Source organism: Phascolarctos cinereus, unplaced genomic scaffold (assembly GCF_003287225.1).
Source record: "Phascolarctos cinereus isolate Bilbo 61053 unplaced genomic scaffold, phaCin_HiC Scaffold_2;HRSCAF=192, whole genome shotgun sequence".
NCBI classification, from domain to species: Eukaryota; Metazoa; Chordata; class Mammalia; order Diprotodontia; family Phascolarctidae; genus Phascolarctos; species Phascolarctos cinereus.
In genome coordinates, this window is record NW_027555625.1 from 379,794,979 (window position 1) to 379,820,967 (window position 25,989).

General features: G+C 41.1%; 1 protein-coding gene across 1 annotated transcript in view; it reads left to right on the plus strand.

Annotated features, from left to right (window-relative positions):
• The window catches only part of SH3RF2 (SH3 domain containing ring finger 2), a 189,173-nt gene that overhangs the window by 138,291 nt on the left and 24,893 nt on the right, over nucleotides 1-25,989 (plus strand). Inside the window, exons 7-10 of the mRNA XM_020964305.2 lie at nucleotides 9,985-10,076; nucleotides 11,661-11,831; nucleotides 20,433-20,662; nucleotides 24,917-25,278. Of these exons, the coding sequence (XP_020819964.1) occupies nucleotides 9,985-10,076; nucleotides 11,661-11,831; nucleotides 20,433-20,662; nucleotides 24,917-25,278 (855 nt within the window). The remainder of the gene's footprint in view (nucleotides 1-9,984; nucleotides 10,077-11,660; nucleotides 11,832-20,432; nucleotides 20,663-24,916; nucleotides 25,279-25,989) is intronic.

A 25,989-nucleotide genomic window follows, 5' to 3' on the forward strand; every position in this document is an offset into this window, starting at 1 on the left:
TTCATTCTTTTTTTCCCTCTATTAGCAGACACAAATACAATGCACTAATAGAGTAAATGTCTTATGTGTCATATTTTCTCCTATAATTTTATTTTTTCCTCAGCTATTTTAACACCAAAGTAAGAAGAAAGAGTAGAGAATGATTTATCCCACAGCTGATGAACCTAGAATATATCTTCTCCCCAGACAGCTGCTATAGTTATCACTGCCTAGAGTCTTGGAGGCTTAGAAAGAGCACCTGAAGATGTGTGAATAGTAGCTAACCCTACTATTTACTCTCATCAAACTCGATTTAATTAAATACAGTTTCACAGTGCTCACCTGCTCTTACCAAACCTTCGGAAGTTCAGAATTAGAGCTTTTGGCCAGTAATGCCCACTGTGGAAAAATCACACAGAAGAGGAAGGAAAATTTATTCCACAAAATCAACATCAGAGGAGTGCAGAATATCCAAAGGTATCTGCTAATAATAAGCAGAATGAAAAGAAGTCTTTGCATCATTGCATTAGCTGTGTCCTTTAGCTCTTTTGATGGATGTTTTGTGAGTTCTGCTTGTGAGGACCCGTCATGACAGTTCACAGTGCCCCGCTTCATTGGGAAAGATAGATTAGTTCCCTTTCTCAGAGAATGTTTTTACTCTCGGGCAAACAAACATCGCTTGTCTGCCCTCTGCTCGTAAAGAACAAGTAGGGGCTGGGGAAAGGGCTAGCTCAAGGACTCTGCTGGCACTGAGATGGATGCTGATGAGAAGAGTGATCAGTGTGGCAGCTCTGGGGTGATGATCTCATCTAGAAGTTGCCTCTTCCACAGGGGGAAAAAAAAAGAAAAAGAGAGAGAATGAGCTTTATTCGCCGCTTGCTGCTTAGTCTACCGTCTGTAGAGTTAGGGGCAGCCGCAGTTACAGCAAGCAGTGTGAATGGAATAATAGTTTAAATGTATGCAGAATTTTTCTTCTGCGGACTTCAGAGCTGCATCCTATAAACAGTCTCACTTATCACAGTAACAGTGAGTTCAGGAAAAGGAAATGTTAATGTCCTGGAACCATGCAACAAATTCTAGACAAGGAGGCTGAAGTCCTGTGTTCTAGCACCAGCTAGTGATTTGAGTCTTGCATTACTTGTCTGGAAAATGAATGTTCTGTATATTTTTTCTTCTTTTTTTTTCCTTCTTTTCTTTCTTTCTTCCTTCCTTCCTTCCTTCCTTCCTTCCTTTCTTTTCTTTCTTTCTTTCTTTCTTTCTTCCTTCCTTCCTTTCTTTCTTTCTTTCTTTCTTTCTTTCTTTCTTTCTTTCTTTCTTTCTTTCTTTCTTCCAACTGAACCTATTTCAAATCCCGCCTCAGATACTTAGTATCCCTATTACTCTGGGCAAGTCACTTAACCTATCTCAGCATCAGTTTCCACATCTGTAAAATGGGGTTAATGATAACACCTAATTTGCAGGATTGTTGTAAAGCTCAAATGAGATAATATTGGTAAAGCGCTATGTAATCTTTAAAGCACTATATAAATATCAGCCATTACTATTATTCCATCACCACAGGCAACTCCCAGTAAAGATCTTCTACCAGTGCAGATTAGTACCTCTCTGCACTATAATCCTAACAACTTGTTAGTTGCCTGAGGTATCAAGTGCCCCAGTGATTTGTCCAGGTTGATGTGGCTAAAGTGTATTAGAATTGAGATTTGAATACAGGTCTTCTTGACTCAAGGCCAACTCTCCAAAACACCATGCTGCCTCTCTGCTCTGGATATAGTAGGTACTTAATAAATGCTTGCTGAATTGAAGTAAAAGGAATTTTGTAGTGGAGTATATCCTTGGATGGGGCTCCATGTTTGCACAATGCTTGAGATCGATGCTTTGATCAAATTCTCTGAACATCTCTCAGTTGGCTGGAGTCTGTCCATAGACACTTCAGTCTTATAGAATCTGTCCATCCAGCCTATATCAGATTGTGCGCCATCTTGGGGAGGGTCGGGGGGAGGAAAAGGGAGAAAAATTTTCAACTCAAAAGCATATGGAAAAAATAAAAAAATTTAAATTAAAAAAAATAATAATCTATCCATCCATCCATCTATCAAAGATCATCTATTATATGTCAAGGACTGTGTATTGGGTATCCAAAGACATTAATGAAACAGTCCCTTCCTTTAAGTCCCTTACCTTCTATTGGAGGAGACAACATGTACATACATAAGTACATATAAAATGTCCTTCAAAATTCATCTCAATCAGTTAGCTTATATTTGTTAAGAGCGTACTATGTGCTAGCCCTGAGAATACAAAGATAAAAGAAACAGCATGAACAAATTTAAGGAAATACATCAAATATACAAAGGAAATACAAAGTGATTTGAGGAGGAAGGAGAGGCACTAGCATCTTGGAAGCATCTGGTTTGTTTGTTTTTTTTAAGGAAATTAAGGATCCTGGGAGGCAAAAATGAAGAAGTTTATATCAGGCATGGCGGAATGATAGCCTGTGTCCAGAGGTGGTAGATGGGACAAGTAGGACAGTTTGAAGAACAGGATGTGTGAAAGTGAATGACGTGTATGAAGTGGGAAAGGCAGTCTGGAGCCAGATTGCAAAGCACTTTTTGAGTAGGAGAGAGATATGGTCAGACCAAATCACCCTGACAACTATGGTTTGGAAGATGGTTTGGAGAGGGGGGAAAACTGAGGCAGGGAGCACAATTAGGAGTTTGTTGCAATATTCCAGGTGAAAGAAGATGAGTCCCTGAAATAGACAGTTTTGTGAGTGAAAAGAAAAATATGTGAGAGATGTTGAGGATGTAAAATTGATAAGACTTGGCAATTCTTTAGATGTGGGAGGTGAAGGAGAAGAGAGTCAAAGATGACTCTGAGGCTGCAAACCTGGATGCCTGGAAATATTGGTGTTGCCATTAACAGAAATAAGGAAGTTAGGAAGAGAGGTGGGTTTGAATAGAAAGATAGTGAGTTCTACTTTGGAAGTGTTGAATTTAACATGTTTATGGGATATCCCATTAGAAATGTCTGGAGGTCATTTGGTGATGTGAGGCTGAAAAGACTAGGACTGGATAGATAGAGCTGGGAGTCATATGCAGAAGGATAGTAATTTAATCTAAGAAAATTGACAAGATAATTGGTGACTCAGCAAAGGAAACTGAGATAGATTGACCAGACAAGAGGAAAACCAGGAGAAAGCAATGTCATGAAAACCCAGAGAGGACAGACAATATAAGAGGAGAGGGTGGTGACCAGTGTCAAATGCTACAGAGAAATCACAAAGAACTTAGAAGAGGACCTCACATTTGGTAATTAAAAGATCATTGGTAACCTTGGAGAGAGAAGTTTCAGTTGAATAATGAAGTCGGAACCCCCATTGCAAGGACTTGAGAAGTAAGAGGAAAGGAGATGTAGATAGCTTTTTTCTCCTAGAACTTTGGCTATGAAAAGGACAGACACAGTACAATTATTTGGGGCGGGGAGGGTAGGGTCAAGTGAGAGTTTTTCTAAGGATGGGGAGATCTAAGCATGTTTATATGCAGCAGAGGAGCCATTAGATAGGGAGAAATTGAGAATTAGAGGAAGGAGATTGGGATGAGGGGCAAAACCTGTGAATGAAATGAAATCAGAAGTAGAGATAGAAGAGTTGGTCTTAGGGAAGAGAAGGACCGTCTTTCCATCAGAGACTGGAGTAAATGAGGAGCGAATGCTAACTGATGTTGAGGGTTTTTAAGATTTAGAGAAGAGTGGGAACTCAAGGCGAATGGGCTGTCTTATGTCAATGAAGTTTGAGACAAGCTTCTCTGCAGAGAGGAAATGGGGAAGAGGAAGTGGGGAAGACTTGAGGAAAAAGGAGGAAGTTTAGAACATAAGCAATGCTGAGGATTGCAATCAACGGGCTTATTATTGTTGCACAGTCGTTCAGTCATGACCTATTCTGTGTGACCCTATAGACTTTGTCTATGGGCTTTTTGGGGGCAAAGATACTAGAGCGATTTGTCATTTCCTTCTCCAGTGTGTCCCCGTTTTACAGATGAGGAACTTAGGCAAATAGAGGTTAAGTGACTTGCTCAGGGTCACACAGCTAGTAAGTGTCTGAGGCCAGATTTGAACTTAGATCTCCCTAGTACCAGTGTTCTATCCATTGCATGGCTAGCTGCCAGCTGAGATTATAGATAACATAAGTTTATAATCAGCAAGGTTGCATGATTTCCTCCAGCACTGTTCAGAGCAGAGAAGAAGGATGGTTGGTATATTCAAGGATTATATTTTGGTAAGTCATGAGCAGAGATAACACAAGAAGGCAAAGGATTGGGGGCAGTAAGGTGGCACAGTGGATAGAGTACCAGCCTTGGAATCAGGAGGACCTGAGTTCAAATCTGGCCTCAGACATTTGACACATACTAGCTGTGTGACCCTGAACACTCACTTCACCCCAATTGCCTCACCAAAAAAGGAAAGAAAAGATAGAGCACTGGCCCTGGATTCTGGAGGACCCGAGTTTAAATCTGGCCTCAGACATATAACACTTACTAGTTGTATGACCCTGGGCAAGTCATTTAACCCCATTGCCCAGCCTCCCCCAAAAAAAGAAGGCAAAGGGTTAAGAGTTAAGTGGAACTGATTAGGGGCAATATTGGGAAGGAAGAAAAGTGAAGTATTTGAACACCATTATAAGTACATGCTCAATGCATTAAGCAAACAAGACTATGCATGACAGAAATTGTGTCGTTAAATCCACATCCTTCCATTACTGCCTTTTCACACATGTTGTTGTCATTCAGTCATGCCCAATTCTTTGTGACCCAGTGGACCATAGCAAGTGCTGTCAATGGAGTTTTCTTAGCAAAGATTCTGGAGTAGTTAGTCATTTCTTTCACCAGTGGATTAAGGCAAAGAGGTTAAGTGACTGAGGCCAGATTTGAACTCAAGTCTTCCTGATTCCAGGCCCAGCACTTTCTCCACTGTACCAGCTGGCCACCTCCATTCTTTTTTTTTTTTCAGTTGTGTCCATCATTGACCCCATTTTGGGTGTTTTCTTGGCAAAGAAAAAGTCTCCCTGACCCCAGACCTGGCACTCTATCCACTGAACCACCTCGCTGCCCTTATGTCCACGTAGAGGGAGACAAATACATAGATGGGAGTGATCCAAGTCAAAAGGAGCTACTTAGCTTTATTAAGTATTACGGATGGTCAGTGGACCCATAGGGGAACAATCAGATATATACTTTTCCAGTAGCAATAGCAATGTTGAGTTGATAATGGTTCCAGAACTAGAAAGGTTTGTGTTAAGGAGGGATTGAAAGAGAACAGGCAGCAAGATTGTTGGCCAGAAGATAGCAGCAAAGTCCATAAAGTCTTCGCTAATCAGGAGAGCAGGATCTCAGGACAGTTGTTTCATAGCTAACAGGGTTATTCCACTTCAAGAATTTTACTTACCATGCACATCGGAGGACTAGCAAATCCGTGATTTGCTTTGCACTCTCAAACCTCACCCCATACTTAGAACTGCCTCTCTCCAAGCCTCTGCTCATTGAAATTCTTCTCTTCTTGCAAGGCTCAGCTCAGCTACCTTCTATTCCTTGAAGAGTGAGACCCTCCTACATGTAAAAGTGATCTTTCTTTCTTCAAGTTTTCCCCTAGCGTTTTCTCTGAACAGCAACACTTGAATGTAAGCACTTTGTAGGCAGAGACTATTTTTGCTTTTGTATTTTTATCTTCAGAGCCTAGTACATTGTAAGTGCTTAATAAATACTTTTTTTATTTATTGAAGGGTATACCTCACCAAATTGTAGAGTGTCTCAAAAGCAAGGCTGAGAAGTTTTATGTAGATCATAGAATATTAGGGCTAGAACAGACCATACAGATCATCATCTAATCTAACACCCTTTTATAGATGAAATAAGAGCATAGAGGTTGAACTGGCTTAAGGCTATTAAGAGAGTTTGTAATAGAGCAAGGCTTAGAAATAAGGCCTGGGGCAGCTAGGTGACACAGTCGATAGAGTACTGGCCCTGGAGTCAGGGGAACCTGAGTTCAAATCTGGTCTCAGACACATAACACTCACTAGCTGTGTGACTCTGGGCAAGTCACTTGCCCCCACTGCCTAGCAAAGAAACAAGAAAGAATGAAAGAGAGAGAGAGAGAGAGAGAGAGAGAGAGAGAAGAGAGAGAGAGAGAGAGAGAGGAGAGAGGGAGGGAGGGAAGAGAGAGAGAGAGAGAGAGGGAGGGAGAGAGAGAAAGAGAGAAAGAAAGAAAGAAAGAAAGAAAGAAAGAAAGAAAGAAAGAAAGAAAGAAAGAAAGAAAGAAAGAAAGAAAGCCTCCTAGATCCCAATCCAGCGTTCTTTACAGGTACACCAAAAACTTTTAAACAAAATGCTATAAAAATCCAAGTTATTAGGAAATCTGGAACACTCTCCCTCCACATCTCCACTCCTAGCTTCCCAGGCTTCCTTCAAGTACCAAAAAAATCAGAAGCCTTTTCCCAACTGCTCTCAACTCTTGTACCTTCCCTCTGTTAATCATTTCATATCTGCTCTGTACATAGGTCGTGATATATGTTAGCTTGTTTCCTTCATTTCGATTTTGAGCTCCTTGAGGGCAAGGATTGTCTTTTGCTTCTGTTTCTATAATCATTGCTTAGTATAATGCTGGCACATAGTATGTGCTTAATAAATACTTGGTCTTGGTGCACAGTAGGTGTTTAATAAATGCTTGTTGACTGATTGAAACTCATACTAGATTACATGTAAGAATAAGAACTTGGAGCCCTGGAACCAGGACTGACTTTATGGGACAGGTCAGTCCAGTCATTTTACCAATTTACTAATAAAGGTTGGTTATCTCTAACTTCCCTAAGTAGTAGGAATAGACTTGCTTTCATCCAAAAGTCGAAGTTCTATCTTATTATTTATTTGTCTTTCTCTCCTAATTATATCTGCAGTTATTCTTCTCTGCCTCTTTCAGTCTATCTCTGTTCCTGTGTCCTTTCTTCATCTGTCTTTATGCTTGCTTTCCTCTATTTCTTATCTCTGAATATCTTCACTGTCCCTTCCCTCCTCTCTTCATCTTTCTGTCTATCTTGGTCTCTCTGTCTCTCTCTGTGTCTCGCTCTTTCTCTCTTTCTCTTACTCTCTTTCTCTTCTCCTCCCTAGTCTCTCTCTTTTTCTGTCTGTTTCTCTCCCTTTTTCTCTTTTTCCTCTTTCTCCTTTTTTCTTTCTTTCTTCTTCTTCTTCTTCTTCTTCTTCTTCTTCTTCTTCTTCTTCTTCTTCTTCTTCTTCGTCTTCTCCTCCTCCTCCTAGTCCTCCTCCTCCTTCTTCTTCCTCTTCTTCTTCTCCTTCTCCTTCTCCTCCTCCTCCTAGTCCTCCTCCTCCTTCTTCTTCTCTCTTCTTCTCTCTTCTCCTTCTCCTTCTCCTCCTCCTCTTCCTCCTCCTCCTTCTCCTTCTTCTTCTTCTCTTCTTCTTCTTCTTCTTCTTCTCTTCTTCTTCTTCTTCTTCTTCTTCTTCTTCTTCTTCTTCTCCTTCTCCTTCTCTTCCTCCTCCTTTTCTCTCTCTGTCTCTGTCTTTTTTTCTGTCTGTTTGTCTCTCTTTTTCTCTCCTCTTTTCCCTTTCCCCTCCTACTTACCACCTCCTTCCCTTTCTCACACACACAAAAACAGAGACCCAAACTGGACATTTTTCCTTTCCTCCCAATGCTCATTTGGTCACAAATACACACTCTTATTCCCTCCTAGGTTCCATGCAGGGGTTTAACCTCTACCCACAGACGACTACTTAATCAGGCAGAAATGGCATAGAACAGGACAAACCACGGGATGAAATCTGCATCTGTGTACTGCAGTGGTTCCCTCCTCGTTAGGCGATTAGCAACATTTATGGATTGAAGGGATTTTCGGCTCAAACCTAACATTTGAAAGTCATGACTGTTAAATGAAGTTTATCCTGTTTAATCAGTTTTCCAGCAGTCTCCACCAACACCAGATTAGTCTTCCATTTAATAAGATGTTCCCTTGGCATCTCTCCCAAACTCAGCAGGGCCTTACCTTGCCTTGCTGTGGGTAAGCAGAGCAGCTAGCAGCTTAGCCCAAAACCACTTCCTTTTTTATATTTTATATTTATTTTGAGAAAACTGGCTTGACAATATTTGGTTGCAAACCTCAGAACAACTCTATACAGTGGAAAAGGTACCTGGATGAGAGAAGGTTTCTGGCTGGATAACTTGATACAAGATGAACGGAGTTGTTCCAAAATTCACACATGCATGCATGTGAATATACATATATGTGTGTATATACACATGTAATCATAGACATACAGACTTTTTCATACACAGAAACAGCATGCTATGCAATGAAGAAGTGCTGGGTTCAGGGTCAGATGTGATTACAGATCTCAGTTTTTCCTCTTATTGTCTGTGTGACAAGTCACTTTACCTCTCTGGGCCTCAATTTCCCCAGCTGTAAAATGAGAGGTTTGGAGGGGATGATTTCTAAAGTTGTTTCCAGCCCTAATCCTTTGAAACATTTGTTGAAATGCTCACAGAGACACATGTATACATTGCGCCTAAGATCCCAGGGACAGACAGCCCTACAGTAATAAATAAGCACACTGTCAGGTCAGTTATACCTGCATAACTAGGTGTAATAGTCCTAAGCAAACACATGGAATAAGTATGAAGATTCAGACTACCAGAGGGCAGTTTGTCCAGGGTACTATAGTGTAATCTGTACCTGCTAGACTTTTCCAGAGGTAAGCAAAAGAGTCAAAACAGTGATCTGAACCCTTGGGAACTCTGCCCAGTGCCTGATTAAATGTCACAGGCAGCCTACTGGGTGGGGGGGGCCTTCCCACCCTACATACAAAGGATCAAACCCCAGCTGTGTTTTTTGGCACTCTAGCAGAAATGCTAACAGGCTGCCTGCAACACTCTCTTGCTGAGGAACCAAATTAAAATGTTATCAGGAAATATTTAATGAAATAAATAAAAGTACAGCAGAATGTAGGTGGTGTTAATATGTAGTTTTCCAAGTCGATATGTGACCTGCAGGGATCCTTTATGTGTGGTTTAGTAGCCCCTGTTTCTCCTGGAGTTTGATGCCAATGCTCTATAACAAGAATAAATTCAGTCATTTCTCAGTTATCTGCCTATGGATTATCCATTCTGAACTTTATACATATAAGTGTTTATCAGCAAATTTGCTACCTGTTGCTGGCCTCTGAAGCATAGGCAGAGTTGCTGGCCACCGACACAGGGCAATAAAAGACTTCCCCTATCCTTTCCCCAAAATATTAATTTTTGGGGAAATTAATTCTTGAAATGCCTTTTGGAAGAAATAAAGCCTTTTTCATTATTCATAGGATCATAGATTTAGAACTGGCAGGGACCTATAGGGTCACCTAGTCTAATCACCTCATTTTACAGATGAAGGAACAGAGGCCCCAGAGAAGCTAAGTGACTTACCGAGGGTCACATGGCTAATGAATGGCATACCTATTATTGAAAATCCCAGGACTTTTGTCTGAAGTCCAGCATGCCAAACAGTCTTTCATTTCATTCAGCAATGAGAATTGAAGCTTCAAATGCAAAACTCCCTTGCAGGGGGAATACAGGAAACACAGGAATTCCCACTGAGGCATAAATAATAGAGTCCAGGAATCTTCCTTGGGGAGAAGGACCTCTGAGTGGGTGAAAGGGCAAAAAGAGAGAAGACGAAGAAAGTCATTGCAGGACTAGATTTGCCAGACCCTCAAGCTCTACACCATTCTCAGCAGGAGTTTGGGGCTTGATGCTAACAGGGTCACTCTCCAAGATGCCACGAGCTACTACTGCAGAGTTCCCACAAACAGGAGCTTCATCTGAAAAGGGTGCAACTGTTTCTTCTCAGGTGTGCCATTACAGTTGTTCCAACTTCCAAGGAAAAGTATTGGTGAGCTCATCTGATTAATGCTCTGCTGTCTCTTCTCTGTGTGTGTGTGTGTGTGTGTGTGTGTGTGTGTACTATAGGTCAACACTTACTACAACACATCTGGATCCTTGGGACACTCTGCCGCGATTGTCAACCTTCCCTATTCCCAGCAACACATATCAGCTAATATGTGAGTATGAATACAGAATCCTTTGTTTCTTGGGCTAGAAGGGACCTGGAGGGGTGAACCACACCGTGTCCACCTTAGCTTTTCCAAGGATCCTTATAAGAATAGTAACAACCATTTCTACTTCAAGTGAAATGCTCTCAAACCATCCCAGAAAATAACTTGGAAGGGGCAGCATGGTACAGTGGGAGAAGTGCTAGATTTTAATTGAGAGGTCTTAGGTTGATATCTTGACTCTACTACTTATTACTTGAGTTATCTTAGGCAAGCCACTTAACTCTCTCTGGGCCTCAGTTTCCTCATTTATAAAATGAGGGAGCTGATATAGATTACCTTTGTGGGCCCTTCCAGTTCAAGTTCTGAGGTGCAATAGACTCTAAGTATAAAGATAAGTATATCTTTAAAATCCCCAGTATTTCATTGCACAGCCTGCCTTACTAGCATTTTACCATGTCTCTTAACCAGGGATGTGCTGGTAAATGTTTAACAACCAGCTTTCCTTTATTAAAAAATGTACAACACATCTTTAGATTTAATTTGCATTATTAACATTTTCTCCATCGCTTCCTTAAGTCTAACCAATAAACAAAACAATAGCAAACAAACAAAACAAGCCCTGATTTATAGCACATGTGATTTCTGAGCTGTGAATGCTCACGCTGAACATTTAACAATCAGCTACCACAAGCCATCTCAGGCTGGCTCCAAGCACACTATTGCTGTAGCCCTTAAAATCAAGATACTCTTTCTAATGTCCTTCTCTCAAGGCAAGGATCAGATTGAGGACCATTTTGTCAAGTAATTTGTAGAGGGGATCTTTTTTTCAAATACAGAAATTAGTTTGGTACAATAGAAAGATAAGGATTATGACCTGATGTGGCCTTGGGCAAGTCACTTAAGCTCCCTGGGCACAGTCTCCTAATCTATACAATGAAATGATTGAATTAGGTGTCCTTTGTGGTTCTGTCCAGCTTTTAGATCTCTATGACCCTTTGAGCTTTTGAGATCCTTTCCAATTCTGAGATTCCCTAATTCTAAATCCTTTTTTGGTATAAATCCATTCCCGTTTGTCCTGTCCTCTGTGCAGATGGAAAATAATATAAAAAATGATATTAACTCACATAAATCTATGCCCCTTTCCAGTATACAAAACACTTTCTTTACAACATCCCTGTGAGACAGAGGTGATGTAGGTAATATGGAGAATGTCATTACTTACCCTGTTCTTAGATCTAAAAAAGTATTGATGAGGGCGGAAGATCTTGGCTTGGGCCCCGCCCTCTTCCGCCCTTTGCCCCAAAGGGAATCTGACTCACAGGCCCCAGACCCTCATCTGTATAAGTCTTCTCTTTTCTATTCTCTGTCAACCTAGTTCCTTTGGCCTTTCCTCTTAAGAAAAAAGTGCATTCACTGTCATAGAAGGAGTCAAACAGGGAATCTTCTCTTCTGACCTCTGCTTGGATGCCAGATCCCATACCCTTACCCGAGATGATCCTTGATCAACATTTTGGGGGGATAGAGGATAAGTTCCACCAAGCAGGCTTCACTGTCTCCATTCTCCTCATTAGGGTTCCTGTCTTTCCCCAGGTTCGTTGCTCTGCATTCTTATTCAGCCCATGGACCAGACGAATTAGATCTTCAAAAAGGAGAAGGCATCCGGGTCCTTGGAAAGTACCATGAGGGCTGGCTTAAGGGTGTGTCCTTGGTCACTGGAAGAGTTGGGATCTTCCCAAACAACTATGTTGTTCCTATTTTCAGGTTTGTTTCATTATGGTCATAGATGTGGGAAGGTCAAGGTCAGTCTACTCCAGTGACCTGATGATGATGAAGCTAACAGTCCTCCATGGCAGAGGCCAGCAACTTCTGCCTCAAACATTTCCTCTATTAATTATGTGATTTATTAATTAATGGATCCATCAATTACATATTTATTAAGTACCTACTATGTTCAGGACACTATTTAGCAATAGAGTACAAAAGTAAAAACTAGTAAGTAGCACAGTCTATGTCTTCACGGTGTTTTAGCCTTTAATTGGAGGAGGTCCCAAACAAATATAAGGTAGAGTGTGATAGAGGCAAAGGAAAGAAGCAGATAAAAGTTATGTAACCCGAGATGTCATAGAGTTATAGATTTAGAGCTGAAAGCGTCTTAGGGGTCATTTAGTCCAATCCCTTTATTTTACAGCTGATGACACTAAAGATCAGAAAGTTTAAAAGACTTGTCCAAAGTCACAGATAATATGTTACTAGAAGTAGAGCTGGGAAACATCCTCAGGTCCTTTGACTTGAAATCCAGCATTTTTTCCCACTGTATCACACTTCGTGCCTCATCTAATGTGGTTAAGCATCATGGAAATTTTCCAGTGAAAGAAAAATAAAGTAATAGTCATTTATATGACATTTAAAGGTTCACCAAGCACTGTATATAGGTTATTTGAGCCTCATGACAACTCTACTGAGGTAAATACTATAGGTATTAATTCCTGTTTCACAGATGAAGAAACTGAAGCTCAGAGAAGTCAAATAATGATTATAATTAAAGTAATGATAATTATCAAGTAATGATAATCACATAGTTCATAAGTGTGGGAAGTTGGATTTATAGTCCAGTCTTCCTGACTCAAGCTATACCACACTGCTTCCCCAAAAATGTATCAAGAAATTTCCCAGGATACCAGGGCACTAGCTAGAGTTTCCAGAAATTCACACCGCTCCTTACCCTTCTATGTCAAGAAAAAAAAAAAAAGGTTCTGTCTCCCAAGCCTTCCTCTGAGGATATCCCATTATACTAATTCTTTTTTCAGCCTGTAACATAGACACAAACTTCATTGATCCAGCAATCTAAATGTAGGGGGACTGATCAGGGGAATTCTCTGATTAAGCTGATGAGCTTACAGGGACAACTGAGCTTTTGTTTGGGACTTCATTGCATCTCCCTATGAAAGGTTTGGACATACCCACTGTCAGCTTCATGAAGAGGATTAAGAACCTCTCCTGGGCATGAGGAGTGATTGGACAGACTCTGCAATCTGTGTACACACACAAACACACACCATCTCCTTCTCTGACTCCATTTTCCCTCTCCCAAGAATCCCAATTCCTTTGATCTTCAGAACTTCAGTCAAAAAAATTGGCAGAAGGTAAGGAGACACCCCTGAGGTCATCACAATACAACAAAGATTTCTTAATGACCTACCACAAGATCTCACCTTCCCAGGAAGAATTAATCCTACTGTCCTCTGTTCCCTTGCCAGATCACTTATTAGAATACTGGGTTCAAAAGTTTAGGGAGCCAGAGGCTGAGAGGGAGCACATTCAGAGAAGGACAAATATGATGGTAAAGGGAGGGGGACCTGAAAATCATGTCAGATATGAGGAAAGTTGGAGGAACTAGAGGTGTTTGGGGGAAAACATGAACTCTGCTTTCAAATACTCAAGGCTTCTCATTAGGAAGAGGAAATTAGACTTGTGCTATGTGGCTCCAGAGGGCAGAATTCTAGGCCCAAAAGAAAGTTGAAATACAGCAAGGCAAATTTTAGCTTGATATAAAGTGTACTCTCTAAAGTTGTCCAACAGTGAGTTGGACTTCTTTGTGAGGTAATGGGCTCCCTGACACTGAAAATATATAAAGAGAGGCTGAATTGGGTGACCACTGTCAAAGATGGTGTGGAGGTAACAGGGGAAAGGGAGAGTCCCTTGCAGGAAGTGAAAGATTCAACTCGACTTTTATGGTGAAGATTCAACTTATCTATCAACTCCATAACTGAGAACACCAAGGGAAGACCTAACTGCTGTAGCATATGGCTGGAAAGCTAATAAACAGCTAGATTTGTCCTGAACTCCCCCTAGTAGGTGGGTACTTAAAGCTAAGGTGTTAGTTTACATTTTGACATCAACCCAAGATCTTTGTTATGTCAGCAAAGACCCACAGGTGGTAGAGGCAAGATTCAATTCCAATTAACTAAGAGGTGTTTGGGATTTCTTTCTTGCTTTTTTGGCTTTCCTCCTACTTAGGGTTGTTGTTGTTGTTTTAGACATTTATTGAATTTTGCCTCCAGAAATGACTGTATGTCAGGAGGAGATAAAGGGGAGTTTCAGCTCCACAAAGATCTAATAAACCACTTTGAAGCTTATAAAAGTCTTGCTTCCAACCTGTAAATGACAGTTATCATTGTCCTGGGTTTTCAGAGATGTTGCTGCTGTAACCACTGTTTTTTTCACTATGGGCATGAGTAAATAAGAAGACCTAGGCATGATCCTCAAATCCCTTCCAGGATAAAGTGAGTTTAGAGGTTGCTCTCTGGGTGATTGGAGCACCAGCTGTTTTCCAGGTGTTAGACATGTTGGTACTTCACCTAAGCTGCCTAAATGCAGAATGAGCCACCTCGGCTCAAGATCTTGAACATGGGTAACAGATGCCAAGTTTTCCCATCTGGACCACAGACAATATCTGACCTTAACTAATCTTTGCGATGTGGAAAGAAAGGTCAGTTCCTCTCACTCCTCAGGGCCTAATAATGCCATCCTTCATTTATAAAGATGTCTGTATTTATCCCATGAGCCCATACATGGTTTGAGTTGAATAGATTGGGTTGTGTTTTTCCAAGAGCAAGGAAGGCTTTACATGTATCCATCTGTGCCCTTGCTCAGCCTTTTTTGTGATCGAAGACAGGAATTTGTGAACAGGCTGACCAGGAATAACAGTCTGTGGCCATAGATTTAACAAAGAGAACTAGCAAACATATAGGGCAGTGTTGACCTCAAGCCCATAGAAACTGCAGATTCTCAGGATTTACTGCAAGCAGGATTTCATAGAAACTAAAAGGTAGGGCAGAGGTGGGGAACCTGCAGCCTTGAGACCACATATGGTCTTCTAGGTCCTTTGGAGCAGCCTTTGGAGTGAGTCCAAGTTTTACAGAACAAATCCTTTTATGAAGGGGATTCATTCTGTGAAGATTGGATTCAGTCAAAGGGCTGCGCAGAAGGACTTAGAGGGCCACATATGGCGTCAAGGTCACAGGTTCCCCACCCCTGAGGGGTCTTGGGTGTTAATCCAGTGGACACAATGGGCTGGAAATGATTCTCTTATCTGGCAGAGTCAAAGATGTAGGACCAGTTTGCAAGCCACAATTTGCTGTTGTAGTCCTCAGTTTCCTTATCTGTAAAACAAGGTTAAACTGGATGATCTTCAAGATCCCTTCCAGCTCCAACATTCTAAGGTCTATGATTTATGTTTCTGTGTCAGACAGTGGAATGTTTGGATATTATCCATTTTCCATGCCAGGGTTATGTCTCCAGCTAAGCCACTACCTACCCAGTTGCTAAGGCTACTTTTTCCCTGTCCTAATAATTATTGGCTTATGCCCAGGTGGAACAGGTGGGTGCTGTTCTTCTATGCTCAGTATTGAATAAGCAATATAAAAAAATATTGCCAAGTGCCTGACCATCCCTATCCCTTCTTGTCCCACCTATGGGGAATACCAGAACAAAGGTCAGTCCTGGTGCAATGATATCTTTGGCATTTCTTCTGTCTGATGGACAAAGCACAGAACTGTTCCTGTCTCAAGGCAGAGAAGTGGGAGGTGCTGTGGTCTGAGTTCATAGGCAACTACACACTTGGGACAAAGAGAACAAACCCGACATTCCAGGAACTACAAAATGTCTTTGTGCAGGGGATCATCCTGCTTTGCCTATAACCTCACCATCTGCAAAACAAGGATCATACATAGTACCTGCCTGTCTGGGGTGCTTTGGGTATTAATTAATAAATAAATGCAAAATGTTTTCATAGTTTTTTTCTTAAACACTAGATAAATGCAAAAGAGTAGGATAATGAAGTGGTTTGTTTGCTAAAGTACATGGAAGCAATTGGCACTAGCCATGGGATCAGGTCTCCAAGAATTCCTAGTTCCTGGGCCAACCCTGAGCTCAGAAAAATGAGACCACACCCTAAGAGCAATACTCAAGCAATGAAGGGACGGGTTGAACTATCCTGGAACTGGCTAATTAATTGTGTGTGGTCTTTGTGTTGAATCAACCTTTTTTGTGTTGAATCAACCTTTGCTATTTCCCTCTCTAGTTTGCCAATTCATTTTTCAGAGTCATGGGAACTAGGTGGTTCAGTGGATAGAGCACTGAGGCTGGAGTCAGGAAGAACTGAGTTCAGATCCAGCTTCAGACACTTCCAAGCTGTGTGACCCTGGGCAAGTCACTTAACCTCTGATTTGTCTCTGTTTCCTCATCTATAAAATGAGAATGGTAATAACACCACCTACCATCCAGAGTTTTTGTGAGAATCAAATAAAATAATAATTGTAAAAGTGCTTAGCACAATGCCTGGCATATCCAGAAAGCACTATGTAAATATTAGCTATTATTTATTATTATGTCAAAAACATTTGACTCCTTAATCCTGATGGCCTAGTACAGCACCCTGCTTGGCTTGGCAGTGGTGATACTGCTCAGGCTCTGGCCATTTCTCTTGTTCTTCCCCACATCTCTAAATCTCCGTGATGTAGCCTGGCCTCCAATCATCAGATAGCCCTGAACCTTTTTCCTCACTGATAAGCCCAGTCAGTGAAACAATAACCAGTTTGAAGATCACTGAGAAAGAAAGTCCCCCTTCGCCCCCGGCATTAGTTTCTGTACTTAGCTGTGCATCCATTGTAGGAAGCACTGCCCACAGTGAAGTGATGCCTCAGTTATCTTGGTAAAAACACTGACCCTTTATTAAACTATAAATCACCCTCTTAAGTAAAAGAAAAAGAAAGAATCCCAGAAAAGAAAACTGGGAAGTCCTTTGAAAGAGTTTATCATTGCCAGCCTTGGTAGACTATTCCTAGTGAATTAGCAGAGGTAATTTAATCAGCAGTGACAAACTGAATGATGAGACTACTTGAGGGAAAGCTTCCTGTTGGGTCAGAGTTAGGTTAAAGAGTGCACAGCCTTCCCCAGCAAACAGAGGAACAAGGCCCTGGCCCTGAGTGACAGCAGCCCGTTTTCAGAGCTCAGCAGACACAATGACAGCCTTTGGTGGTTTTCTGACTATTCTCCGCTGGCTGAAAACTTGGAGCCTAAAGGGAGAGTGTTTGGGACCCAGGGAGTGCTTTGGTTGGATCTGAAATAGAAAACAAAGTCAACCATAGTATATAGACTTATATCATACAGTGGTTTGATGAAATGTTGATACTCAACACTGCCAGCATCTATTAAAAAAATAATTTATTGAGCACGTGTGGTTTTTGAGTCAATATGCCCCAGTATCGTCAATCCTCTTAGCAATTCCATAAACACATAGGTGCTATTATAACCTCAGTTTTTCAATACAGAAGAAACTAGGGGTCAGAAATTTTGAGTAACTTACCCTGGGTTGCACAGATAGTACCTGGGATGGGGTTTTCATTCACAAGTGGAAATCCCTACCCTCAAGGAACTTCACTTATTCAATCAACATACATTTATTAAAAGCCTGATGAGTGTATGAAAAACACTATGGCAGGATGGATCTAGATTGCTGCTTAGAATCAGGACAGTCTTTGACACATAGTGGCTGTGTAACCCTAGGCAAGACTCTTCAGTGCCCTAGGCCACTGCTTTCCAAATTGAAGTCCATTGCCTGACAACCAAGGTGGGTGTGTGATCAGTCAGGAGGAGGAGAATGAATTGAATGGATCACATGCCATGTTCCTTGTGATAGCCAATTTGGGGGCTTAACCCCAAAATGAAAAACGTGTCTACCTTTATATCCCAACACTACCCAACTCAGCCCCATTTTTTCTGTTATTGCAAACTCCCACCAATATCTCCTACCTTCTAAGAAAGATATCTATAACTTGTACCACACAGCACCAAATGGACACATGCCATTGAGAAAATTTCACCCCTCCCCTTTTCCACATACTCATTCATGTCACCTCATAACTGTAGTAGGTACCCCTCAAAGGAGAAAGGTCTATAAGAGCCTCCCCTCCCCACTCTTCTCATTTTGGGTAGAACAAGAGTAAATCACAGAATGAAAAGGCATGGATGAACTGTGTTCTGCACTGAAAATTTGTTGTTGTTCAGTGGTGTGCAATTCTTCATGACCTCATAGACCATAACACACTAATACTGTCCATGGGCTTTTCTTGGCAAAGATAATGGAATGGTTTGCCATTTCTTTCTCCAGTGGATTAAGGTGAATAGAAGTTAAGTGACTTGCCCAAGGTTGCACAGCTAGTATGTGTCTGAGGCCACATTTGAACTCAGGTCTTCCTGACTCCAGGCTCAGTGCTATATCCACTGGGCCATACATTGAAAATACCATTACATTATCATCTTCCAGTTTCCCTGTTTTTGTCAAGAGCACCATCACCTTCCCTTCCAGTTACCCAGGATGGCAACTTTGGTGTCATCCTTCATTCCTCACTTTCGATTAACCCATGTAGACAACTTGCTAAATCTTTTAGTTTTTACCTCCACATTTCCTACATCTGTTCCCTTTTCTCTACTCACCTGGAGACTATCCTAGTTCAGTCAGGCCCTCATCACCTCTTGCCTGGACAATTGCAGTAGCCTCCTAAAATTGGTCTCTGTGTCTCCTCCTCTCCAGCCCCTCCAGCTATCGAAGAGATTTTCCTAAGGTGCGGGTGTGATCATGTTCTGTTCCTTCCTCAATAAGCCTCCCAATAGGTCCCTATTCTTTCGAGGATAAAATATTATTTCATTTTTATCTTATCCTGTTTTATTTCTATTTTTGTGCATATTTTATAATGTATATAATTTTATTCTTATAATAGTATATATGTAGATATAATTTGTAAATAAGTAAATATATACATATGGGTGGTGCTCAGATTTTTTTACTGAGAAGGGTTCATCATCAGAAAAGTTTGGAGACCACCGTCCTGGGCAGCTCTCAAAGACTATACATTGTAGATCAGATGCTGACCTGGAAAAGGGGTTTTCCTCTGTGGGAATTCTTTATGCCAGTGAAATCACAGGAGTCTGGTAAGACAACATTGGTGTATATCATCAATGTGTTTCTGATCCTATTAGAAATAAAGGGTTTCTACCCTCAAAGATATTATAATTGAAGTTTGTCATGCTCATAATTTTAAAAAATTGATTTTTTAAAAAGATTACAGTTTTTTTAAAAGCATAATACAATTGAGGCATCTGGGCAGTGCAATGGAAAAGAGTGTTGGAGACAGGAAGACCTAAATTCAAATCCTGCTTCATACACCTACTAGCTGTGTGACTTTGGGCAAGAGACTTCTCTGTTATCTTCCATTTCCTCATCTATAAAATGGCAGTAGTAATGGCACCTACTTTACAGAGCCGGTGTTAGGATCAAATGAAAATAACAGATGTAAAGCACTTTGCAAATCTTAAAAGTACTAGATAAATGAACCATATATATATATATATATATGTGTGTGTGTGTGTGTATGTATATATATACACACACTGAACAAGAAGTTATTGTATAAGCTGTTCACTCAAGTGCCGAGAATAACTTTAGTAAGGGAGTGGTTGAAATGGGGCAGAAGAAGGCTGATGAAATCACAGGTCTTCTATGAGTGGACTTGAAAATAAGAAAGTGTTCTCTCATGGAAGTCACTCCAATAGCTCTCTGTGGTTACAGATATTTTGCCTTAATCTGGTTAAGTTTGTGACCTGTCTTTTTGTTGGTTTGTTTGTCGTTTGTCAAGGCAGTCAGGGTCAAGTGACTTGCCCGGGGTCACATAGCTAGTAAGGGTCAAGTGTCTGAGGTCACATTTGAAATCAGGTCCTCCTGACTGCAAGACTGGTTCTTTATTCACTGTGCCACCTAGCTGCCCCCCTAACCTGGTTTTGAATAGCTTAATAGAGTGTCTGGGATTTGGAGGATAGTGAGAAGTCAAAAGTACTGAAAGGTTAGAATGCAAGACCCTAGACTAATTAAAAATAGATGACACAGTGAATAAAATGTTGGACTTGAAATCTAGGAAGATCTAAGTTCAAATATTGCCTTAGACACTTGCAAGATATGTGACCCCATGCAAATTATTTAACTTCCCTTAACCTCAGTTTCCTTATCTATAAAATGAAGATGAAAACAGCACCTACTTCTTTGTATTGTGAGCTTCTTAAGAGCAGGGACTGATTTTTGTCTTTCTTCTTATCTCTGTTACACAGTAGCATAGTACCTGGGCTGTAGACGCTTAATAAATGTTTATCAAATACTTAATGACTTCATGGGGTTGTTGAGAAGGAACAAAAGAGATAACACATAGAATACTTTGCAAAACTTAAGATGTTAATTATATAAATGTTAATTGTTATTGTTGTTGTTATTGTAAAATTCTTTTTTTCTTCCTTTAAAAACATGTCCACCAGGAAGACATCTGGTTTTCCAGATTCTAGGACTCCTCTCTATGCCACGTGGACATTATCCACCTCTTCAGTTTCATCCCAAGGGAGTATCTCAGACAATGATCCCAGACAAGGCCATCCCTTTAAATCAGTCTTTGTGCCAACAGCTGTAGTCAACCCAGTAAAAAATACAGGTGGACCAGGAGCCTTTGGACAGACTTCTCTTCGGAAAGTACGGAGCAGCATGAGAAAAAGTAAGTGATGAGGTAGAGCAGAAGTTCTCAAACATTTTTGATCTTAGGAGATACCTTTGCACTCTCAAAAATTATTGAGGACTGTCCAGAGAGCTTTTATTTATGTAAGTTATAGCTATTGATATTTACAGGATTAAGAATGAAAACTGATCAATGTTTAAAATATCGATTTTAAAAACAATAATAACACCGTTACATGTTAAATAACATTGCTTAATAAAAGAAAAACTATATTCAAAAAATATTCAGAAAAGAGTGGCATTGTTTGACGTTTTTGCAAACCTCTTTCAAAGTCTGGCTTAATAGAAGACGACTGGATTCTCCTATCTGCTTCTGTATTCAGTTTTTTTGCTGTATGTTGTTTTGAGTTGAAGTATATGAAGAAAATCTGGCATTACACAGATACGGAGTTGGAAAAGGAGGAGTATTTTAATAGGCAAATAACATCTTAGTATTATTATGAAAAGTTTTTGCCTCAAAGTCCTTCCAAAAAGGTCTAGGAGACTCCAAGGGGTCCAAGGACCCCTGATGTAGAAGAACATTTGTCCTGAACTAAGAGATGGGTGAAATTGTCTTTAAGTTATGACTTAAAGCAATTTTTCAAAATAAGAAGTGTGGTATTTAAGTGAACCACTGAATATATTTTGCCTCACAAAGACTCAGTTGGGTTATTGGTGGGATTTGAGTTTTGTTTGTTTTGAGGCAATCTAGTCTGAGTCAAACATTATATAACAAATACTAAGGTGAGTGGTGTGCTGGTAAATGTTTAACAACTAGCTTTCCAGTTGTTAGCCATTTACAAGCACATCACTGGTCCTAGTTTTGTGTGATGTTTTACCCAGGCTAGATTGCCTCAAAAAATAAACAAAAACAAAAAGAAAAAACTCTACCACCAACCCAACTCACACACACACACACACACACACACACACACATGCACATATTCTGGATGCATTAATATATGGGTATACACACATATGCTGGATACACTTTGAGTTTAACCTGCATTGTTATATTTTCTCCTTTACTTTCTTAAGTCTAGACAATCAAAAGAATAATAGATCGAGCCCTAATTGGTAGTATTTGTCAATTTCTGAAATGTAAGCGCTCACATTGAAAACTTAACAATCAGCTCTTGAGAACCTCTTAGAGCTGGCTTCAGGACATCCCTAGGACTCTCCTGGATGATCCTCAGTGGCATTTACCCCCATTAGTTTTCCAGATTAAGGATCTGAAACCTTCCATAAGTTTGGACCTGCCAAATCCTATAATACCACCTTTTGTGCCTTTGTCCAGATAAACAAAGATTGAGTTGATAGCGGTGCAAACAGGTTACAGCAATAAACTGAAGCCTGATGTGACCTTTGGTTTGAGATCCTTGGTCTCCATGACAGCCAGGCTCTTTCCTTATGATGGACTTCCTTGGCCTTCTATAGAATTAGGGAGAAGATTCTAGAAGAACAAATGTAACCATTCCATCTGGTTTTTAACTGGGCCCCTGGAATCCCTGCTGATTGGTTAAACGTGAAAATGCAGTAGAACTGACTGTTCAGAGCAAAGCAGGGGTTTTACTTTCCTGGCAATCAGGGGAATCGTGTCCTAGCAGACCCCAAAAAATCATTTCACCCTCAAACATGTCAGTTTCATATTGTCAGCCTATCCCATGTGTAAACATATGTAGTGTTGAGATATTAATAGCATAGGCATGCAGAGAATTTTTCACCCCCTTGGGCAATCAACATATTTAAAAATTCTTGTCTTCTTTCTGGTACTCTAATTTCTTTGATGCTCTGTTTCTTTTTTGTTTTGTTTTTTATCTTTCAAGATTTTTTTTAAATATCTAACCATGGAATTTTAGGGGCTATAGATATTAATTGGATCAAGTAAAAATTTGAATTTTTCACTGTAAAATAACAACTTAAAAAAAGCACTTTGGATCAGAATGGGCTGAGCCTCCAAGGTTTTTGCTTTTCTGACCCTTACAAAATTGAACTGTCAATCCCCTGAGCAAGAAAATGGCCAGAAAACTGACTTCAGTTCCCCAGACACTGCATCATACTCCAAGAGGGGAAGGCAGAATATGTGTGTGAATGATGACTAGTTCACTCACAAAAGCCGAGAGCTCCAGTGGCGTGTAGCCACTGGCCTGCCTTTTCTTGGTCAATCAATCAGTCAGTAAACATTTATGAAGTGCCTACTAACGTGCCAAGTGCTGTGGTAAGCACAAGGGAATACAAAAAGAGGCAAAAGACAGTCCCTGCCCTTAAAGAGCTTACAATAGGAAGAAACAGTTGGGAAGTAGGCGTGAGCCACGTGTGTAGAACTCCAGTAACTTTGATTCTAAAATTTCTCATTGGGGAATAATAATAGCTAAAGTCCCCTCCAGGTAAAAGCATCTTGGTCCCAAAGCCTTCAATGCTAGGGCACCCAATAAGAGACGAAGTCATAAGGTTAAAAGGGCAAGAGCCTTCTAGGAGTTCCCAGAAATAAATGCCTGACTTCCCCTTTAGCTCACAAAACAAAAAGCCTCAGGCCTCAGCCTGAGGACCTCAAGGAATCCTGTTATGTTTTAAAGTTGCTGTAACAAAAATCAGAAGTTTATTTCGCCCATTAGAATGAATATCTTTTGGCCTGTGTGAATTGAAAAGGTAGCACTAGTCCTTTCTCTAGTATAGAACTCAATGTTTTAATTTCCAAAATGCCTTGATATGATCCCTTGTTGTTATTCTGTCATGTCTGACTCTTTGTGACCCCATGACTTGTCCATGGAGTTTTCTTAGCAAAGATACGGAAGTGGTTTACCATTTCTCTCTGTGATGTGTCCCCATTTTACAGATGAGGAACTGAAGCAAATAGGGGGTAAGTGACTTGCCCAGGGTCACGCAGCTACCAAGTGTCAAGGCTGGGTTTGAACTCAGATCTTCCTGAGTCCAGGCCCAGTGGTCTATCCACTGCAGCACCTAGCTGCCCTATTACGGTCTGCTATCTCCAAGTCCCAATTTACTTGTGCCCCTCCACCAAAAATAACACCTTCTGATCTTGTCACCATGTATCCAGTGAAAGGAGTCTCTCATCCTTATTGTCATAATGATGTATCTTAAAATCGAGAAGGGAGGAGAGAGAGAATCTAGTTTTAGACAAGGTCGGCTTGACCTGCCTGCTTACTCTCTTGGACTCTCATTTCCTCATCTGTAAAATGAAGGGGTTGGTCGAGATGACTTCTCAGGTCTCTTCTGGTTCTGACTACTGTGATCTTAGGATCTCAGACCCATGGTGCTAGCCTGCTTGTTGCTGTCACCACCAGCAAATAACTGCTCAGAGTTCTGCAGCTGATGCAGTAGAAAAAGCATTAGATTTGAAGTCAGAGGACCTGGGTTCAGATTTCCATTTCTGCTGTATGTGACACCAGTGAACCATTCTGGGCCTTTCATTTGTTAGACGAAAGGGGATTGTGTTTTTGTTGTTGAGTCATTTCAGTTTTGTGCGACTCTCCGTGCCCTCTTTGGGGTTTTCACGGCAAAGATATTCGAGTGGTTTTCCATTTCCTTCTCTAGCTCATTTTATAGATGACAGAACTGAGGCAAACAAAGATAAGTGACTTGCCCAGGGGTTGTACTAGCTAAGCTTTAAAAATGGTCCTTTCTGATTAAATCTGTCATCCAATATAGGTCTCATGATGGCCTAACTCCCTAATTTGAGGGTAGCGAGGTAGTGCAGTAGACAGAATACTGGCCGTGTAGTCAGAAAGACTCATCATCCTGAGTTCAAATCTGGCCTCAGATACTATAGCTGTGTGATGCTGGGCAAGTCATTTAACCCTGTTTGCCTCAGTTTCCTCATATGTAAAATGAGTTGGAAGAGGAAATGACAAACCACTCCAGGATCTTTATGAAGAAAACCCCAAAATGGGGTGATGAAGAGTTGGATACAACTGAAACAGCCAAGCAACAGCAACAAAATATAGGTTTCATCATGGCCTAGCTCCCTAATTGAGAAACAGAGAAAACACTGCCCTCAAAACAATGTCAGTATCCAAAAATATACTGTCTGTACTGGGTATAAAACTGGAACATGAGCATAGACCTTTGAGTGATCCTCAGAGAATGCGTATGATTCGTATTGGCAAAGCACTGCAGTGTTCCAAGATACTGCAGAATATTGTTACTTGTGATAAGAATTCCAGATGCAGACTTGAGCCTGACAAAAGCAACTGGACCCCTCTGTAATTGATACATAAATCATCTTACTTTCCAGATGGATCACTTCAGAGACCATCCCTGTCTGGGTCCCCGAACGCCATTGTTGGCTCCCTCAGGCGGACCCCAACAGTTTCCGTTCGAACCCATCCGTTCACATCTTATCAGTCAAAATCCACCCCTCCGCCCCCTCCGACTGCCACTGTGGTTGAGGTTGGTACAAGGTCTTCTCCAACCAGTGAGCCTGCCATCATTTTTGGAAGCAGAGGCACCGATAGCAAGATCCATTCAGCCGCCAGCTCCATCATCGTGGAAACCAAAGAAGTCCCAGTCAAGAGTGAGCCCCCCATAAAGCCACCTGTGTCCGCTCCACCATCCATCCTAGTGAAACCTGAGAACACCAAAGCTGGCACTGAAAAGGTAGGTGTGGAGCCCTCACGAGGAGGGGGACGTCTGACCTTTGGGACCAAAATTTTTCACTTAGAATATATTCTGACAGGATCAACATTTGAATATGAGCCAGAGATGACTATCCCAGGAGTTTGCTTTTCTTTTCTTTTTTTTTTATTTTATTTTATTTTTTGGCAGTTGGGGTCAACTGACTTGTCCGGGGTCACACAGGTAGTAAGTGTCAAGTGTTTGGTCTAAGGCCGGATTTGAACTCAGGTCCTCCTGACTTCAGGGCCGGTGCTCTATCCGCTGCGCCACCTAGCTGCCCCCAAGTTTACTTTTCATAACAACATGGTAGACTGCTGTTCCCTGAATTAGTCAATGCAGAGTCACAGAGCTGGAGGTGACCTCGCAGGCGATCTTGTCCAAAGTGTACCCAAGCAGGGTACACTTCATCCTACCCTACAAGTGGTCAGTCCACCCTTTGCTTGAAGATGTCCGGTGAGAGGAAACCCATAACCTCCTGAGGAAACCAATTTTGCTTTTGGATAGCTCTGATGATTAGGAAGTTCTTCCTTACATCCAGCCTCCTTTTGGGGGGGAGAATGGTCTCATTGTTCCTAATTGTGCCATGCAGAGTCTAGGGAAATAAGTGTAATCCCTCCTCCCCTAATCACTCTTCAGTTACTTGAAGACAGCTATCATGTTCCCCCTCCACCTTCTCTTTTTGGTTTTTTTTTT